General features: G+C 45.0%; 1 protein-coding gene across 1 annotated transcript; it reads right to left on the bottom strand.

Annotated features, from left to right (window-relative positions):
• Positions 1-1,685: 1,685 nt before the first annotated feature.
• Positions 1,686-2,399, bottom strand: LOC147434829 (uncharacterized). The gene has a single exon (XM_086490036.1). The coding sequence runs from the start codon at positions 2,172-2,174 to the stop codon at positions 1,701-1,703; it is 474 nt and encodes a 157-aa protein (XP_086346162.1). The 5' UTR covers positions 2,175-2,399; the 3' UTR covers positions 1,686-1,700.
• Positions 2,400-6,000: the final 3,601 nt, after the last annotated feature.

The following is a 6,000-nucleotide window of genomic DNA, read 5'->3' as shown; positions in this document are numbered from 1 at the left end:
AATGGCATAACAGCGCGCGCGCACACACACACACACACACACACACACACACACACACACAGAGAAGAAGAAGAAGAAGAAGGAGAAGAGAGTTTTAACGTCGTAGGGCATAACACACACACACACACACACACACACACACACACACACACACACACAGAGGCTTTGACAGTCAAGAAGGCCATAGAGGGTGGTATGCCACCCACATGTCGTGCGAAACGAACGGGAGACACAGCCAAGCGTCGATGCTGCTTTTACTTGCCCCATAGCCTGCGGAGCCACCTGACTCCGAGCAGAGCTAGAAAAAACCTGGGGTCGACTGGCCTCAGCTATATCTAACACGGGCATGGGAGATGGGATCAAAGGCTCCCATCACTTTTGGGCCCCGACATTAGGCGCGCGCCGTAGATCTTGTCGCAAAAGTAAACTCGGGTATTTTTGTAAACTCGGGTACCCGAGTTTACAAAAATACCCGAGTTTACTTTTGCTCGCCCCGATACTTTTGCACGTCAAAACTCCATGGAAACGTGGACATTCCACAGTGACGTGCGCGGGGGTGGTGGATAGGCCACATGGCCCTCAAACCCTAGGTTGTGGGTTCAATCCCGTGGGGCGGGGGGGAGGGGCGAAGTAAACTCGGGTACCCGAGTTTACATTGTCCATGGAAGCCCGAGATCTACGGTCCTCAATCATCCCACCGTAGATCCCATCTCCTCCCATGCCCGTGTAAGATATAGGCAAGGGTCGATTGGCTTGCTCAATCAAATCTGACGCCCCCAACCATCTTTAACAGACTCTCCCTTTTCCCCCATTTTCTTAAAATTGTCACATACTATACCTAGGTGACAATTTTTGAAAATAAAAAGAAGAGTAGAATCAACAGAGATTCTCGTTATGCAGTTTGGTACCCATTCCAAAAAATATTAAGCACTTGTCGCCTCTCTCTCTCTCTCTCTCTCTCTCTCTCTCTCTCTCTCTCTCTCTCTCTCTCTCTGAGAGTCTCTCTGTGTGTGTGCGGGCGACATTCACGATGAGAGAGCCTTGTCAGGGGCTATTGTACGAGAGGGAGGGGATGGGACCTCGGATTCCAGAGCTGGGACGGGCGAGCGGAAGAGGAGAGGGAGGTGTGGAGGGAATCTTCAAAATTAGTGATTTTATTTTTTTTGCACTTGCCGTAGGAAGTAGAGCCTTTTTTTTTTAATCATTTATAGAAAAGTGTGGTGGTAGTACATCAACTTTATATGAGGCTGGTTACAGATCGCGTGCCCAAGCTTGGGCGCGCAGACGTGGAGGCTAGGCGGCGTTTGCTGATACGCAGGGCAGAAAGGGCAGAGGACAAGGTCTTGGACAGGCGATACCCCTTGCCCAAGCTCGAGCGGGGGTTGAGCTTTTGCCAGGTCAGCCAAAAATCAGGCGGCGAACCAATGCGATGGACGCGGCTGCTGAAAATGATTTTGCTTTATGATAAAATAATGTAGCCAATGTGTAATGCATGCCCGCCCATCATCAAAAGTGACGGGCACCCGCATTGGCAGTGTGTATCCAGCCTGAGTTTATCATGGAGCCTGAGAAGTAATGTCGGCTAATGAAGGCGGATGCATGATGGGGGGAGAGAGCTGTTCAAAACACTAAAGGTGAGGAATGGCAAGCTCACATGGATTGAATGCAAGCGACAATGAGTCGAGGGGGCTGGAGCGCCTTTATAAACGGCGTTGTAGCAGCACACAAAGAAGAAGGAAGAGAGAGAGAGAGAGAGAGAGAGAGAGAGAGAGAGAGGAGAGCCAATTGCTAGTACTGTAGAATATCGAGCAGAGAAGAGGAGAGGATATGGAGGGGGCAAGATCAATGAAGGGGGGGATGTGGGTAGTGCTAGCCATGATGCTGATAGTGGGGGCGAGGGCGGGGAATGTGGTGATAAATGAGTCGGAGGCGCCCATCTCAATACAGCAGGCGAGCGTGAACGCCGTCAACAACAACGAGAGCACTGTGGTGGTGGCGCAGAATACAAGGATGGAGCTGCCGGAGGGGTTTGCGGACGCCAGCGTCATGGTGCGCAATGAGGCCACGGGCGGCGTCTTCGGGCCCGTCAGCCTTAGCAACGACGATGCCATGCTAGTGCAGTCCAGCTCGTCAGGCTCCGTGACCAATGTGGTGTCGGTCCTGCTGGGCACCATCGTGCAAGGCACCCTCACCGCCCTCCGCACTCTCGTTGACGACCTCTAATCTCTCTCTCTCTCTCTCTCTCTCTCTCGTCCTCCCGCTGCTGATAAAGACTCTCTTGCCTTCTATGCCCTCCCCCTGCATGGAAGCCGTGCCGTGCCGTTTGTACCTTGTTGATACGACATAGTGCATTTTGCCCTCGAGTCAATTCTTTCCATTTCGCTCTAGCTTAGTCTTCTCTTTGACATTTTAAAACAAACTGTTTAAAAGCAAAGTCTCGCGGTGTTTTAAATCAAGCACCCAAGGTATGTCCTAACGATTTCCAAAAAGTGGGGAAAGTGGAGAATCTGAGTAGATGCGTTTTTCAGAAAATCATGTGGGCACACACGTTTGGGTAGGACTCGAGGAGCAGAAAGCAACGAAAGACGCAAGCAAAGAGGCGACGAGCAGAGAGAGGCAAGCAGCAAGAGGCGTAAGTGTGCCTTGATGTGCACTTGGTTTACATCGCGATGGTTCTTGACGCTCCTCCTGTGAGCGCAAGCTCAAACCTCGTGCTGCATTTTGTGAAATGGTTGACGGAGACTTAGATAATGAGGCATTGGAGGAATCTTCAAAAGTATCTGCTTAGTAAAATAAAAGACAAATGAGTAGTATGTGCCTACGATTTTTAGAAAATTGTTTTAAAGGGGAATCATAACAAATGCGGCGGCATGCCCTTTCATTTTGAAGGGAAGGCAAGGATGGTGGGCCATGGCCATCAAGTGTTGGGCATCGCCACCATGTGTCACAGCTGGAGTGAAGGAGGAGACGCGCGAGCAGGCTAAGGTGACGACTTGAGAGCAGATTGGCCAAGGGTGGTTTATTTTTTCATATTAAAATCGGGCACGCTGCAGCAACGACGACAGCCTAGTTTGATGGTTACCTCGTGCATTTCTGTACTCTGCTCAGGCTGCCAGAGTTCGAAACATGTTTCCTCATTTAACTTTTAATGGCTAGTTTGAGGTGATTGATGTGGGAATCCGAGAAGATTCTCCATAATAAAATTCGAAAGTCACCAGTATGACAATAGTAGGGACGTAGTATTGGACTTAGTAGAGTATGTATGTATTGGATGTAGTATACCTTCACATTTTCAAGACATACTTTTAACACATTTTTAGATATCCAAAAAAAAAACTACAATATTTTGATAATTAGGTTTGGTAAGACTAGACAAATATTTTATTTCCAAGCACTAGTGGGGACTAGTGGGGACTAAGAACACGTGCCATACTCTGGGAATTTCCAAGCACTAGTGGGGACTAAGAACACGCACCATACTCTGGGAATTCGCATTGCCTCTCATGTCCGCGTACGTATATAGCAAATTAAAATATACTTTTCTCTCTTAGTGGTGTGGTCATGCCAAGTGTAGTTATCAGATGTGTTTCTCTGATAGTTGTACCTTTTTCTTGATCACACATGCATCACAACCGTGCAAATGGCAACCCATGGTGTCTCTATGTCAGTTTTTGCAAGGGTGTGCATAGTAGTTGGTTCTTTGCTCTTACTGAAAGAATATGAAGCTTCTTAACTTTGCACCTTGCAACTATATGGGGACTAACTTTGCTCCTTGCAACTCTATGGGGAAGGAGGGTGGGATCAACAGTGCTTTGTCATCTTGCACACAAGCTTTGCCATGTGTAACCTACTCCATAGGTAGCATGTGGCCCCCACATACCAATCCCTACAACTATGCATCCTCGCATGACCACGTAGACAATTTTGCTACACGCTAGGTTGGAAGGTCCTTGGCCTGGACTCTAATTCTCATGAGTTCATGCATCAGATTGCTTTGACAAAAATTGAGGTGTTTCAAGCATTGGGAGGTGCTATGATGACTGTCCAGCCATAGTGTTAATATAGATGTGGGATAATTTTCTTTTGAGTTTTGCATTATTGTATGACTAATCACCTTGGTCCCCAATGTTTTTGCAATGGTATTGCATAAACATGCATGAAAATACTTGATACCAACTAACATACAAAAACATTATAGCTTTTGCTAGACCGAGTTTGATGCAAAGTAATTAAAGAGTTACACTTGGCAAAAACTTGGTTACAATTACAAGATCAATATGATCATCATCTGAAACATGCAAAATACATAACCTTGTGTGTTGTCCATGTGCATTGTTTATACATCTGTAGCACTCTCTTAGAGATATGCATCCTAAAATGGCATGGAAGCAATACTTTTCCGAGAGGTCATCCATCCTCGTCCTATTTTTGTACATTCACTTGACTACAAGGTTCTCACAAACCAGGCTAGCCATCCAGACAAAGAACCTTGGATCTAGCCAATTTAGGCTAGCCTTGTAGTTAGGGATCCGTGGATTAGCGAGTTTATACAAGCCTTGTAGGTAGGCATCACCTAACGATCACAAGTTGGGCTTACCCCAACAATCACCCCCTTAAGCCTATTTCCATCTTTTTGGACAACTACGGTCTTAAGTTTACTCTCAACCGTGCCTTTACTCATAAACGATGGGTTTTAGATTTTCCCACATCCGAGGGTTTAAGGTGTACCAATAACCCGCTACTACCACAAAGAACCTCCCCTTAACAAATAGGATTAAGGTCAACATCGAATCCACATTTGAAGTTTTTGGTTTACTCCTAACCACGGCTTGAAATACAGTTGAAATATAAAACCTTCCTAACATGTGACCCATCCTACTATTTTCGCACATATGAGCTAAACTGCAAGGTTCTCACAAACCATCTAGCAATTAACCCAAAACGTCAAGGTGTTAAGAGACATTTAATTTAGCTAATTTATGCAAGCTTTGTAGTTAGGCACCATTTATACGTTGTTGAGAAAACAAGGACAAGAGGCACCTCTATGACAATGTCTCCCAATAGCCCCGAAGATACGAATTCAACACAAGCCGTATCAAAAGAACTCCTAACTCAAAGGTAAGCGATCCCTTGAGAATTTACAAGCATTCGCCCACCCAAACGACCCCCATGGAAACTAAGAAACACCTACACTGGCATAGAACTATAGCACACACCAACCAATACACTTGAAGGAAAGAGCTTCTTCTTTTACCAATGATTCTTCAAAATCACAATTTTGAAGTGTATACATACAACAAAACAAGCGAGCTTCCACAGCTTACCATGCACAAAACTGCTTGCAGGCTGTCATATCTTGTACCCTATGGGAAATAGATTATATCTCCCAAAATACAACTCCAAAGGGGATGCTTTCAAGCCTCAAATTTTCTGCATTTTTTCTAACGAAATATATAAAGACCACAAATTTAAAATATATGCACCTCTATGTGCAAAATTAGCGTGGACAACAAGCTACCCTAGCACAACTACTCGTAAGAAAGGCTAGTCAATTGTAAAAAACTCCATTAAAAAGCATGGAGGAGCCACAACAATCCAAGACTTGCAAATTTCTGATATTTGATTGCTTTTTTTATGTTTGTAGAGAAGTTTTAATTATATACAAGTGACACTTCAAAAAAAAACTCACTTGCAAGCACTCAAGGCAACCCCACATTTGGCACGACACAAGACTTGCATTGCATGTACATGTGTTTGCTAAGGCCATCTAAAAAAACCCACAAACCCTTTCGGCACACAATCACGTGCATATGTATGAATTTACAAAAAAAAAAGGATTGTCCAAAATACGCACGTTGTCATAAGCTGGGGCAAGTAACATTTATTGCGCTCATCTCCGTTACTGATTTTCTATCAATATGATGCACCAAGTATGGAAAAAAAGCCATAGTATTGAATATAGCTCTGAAATATTTGGTGATAACAATCGATATTTTTCTT

The sequence above is a fragment of the Adiantum capillus-veneris genome, chromosome 19 (genome assembly GCF_014529385.1).
Source record: "Adiantum capillus-veneris isolate H3 chromosome 19, ASM1452938v2, whole genome shotgun sequence".
Lineage (NCBI taxonomy): Eukaryota > Viridiplantae > Streptophyta > Polypodiopsida > Polypodiales > Pteridaceae > Adiantum > Adiantum capillus-veneris.
This window is presented reverse-complemented; position numbering and strand designations above follow the sequence as displayed.

Coding starts and splice junctions, on each gene's coding strand:
- LOC147434829 (XM_086490036.1), bottom strand. CDS start 2,174: ATGGTGCCCAGCAGGACCGACACCACATTGGTCACGGAGCCTGACGAG.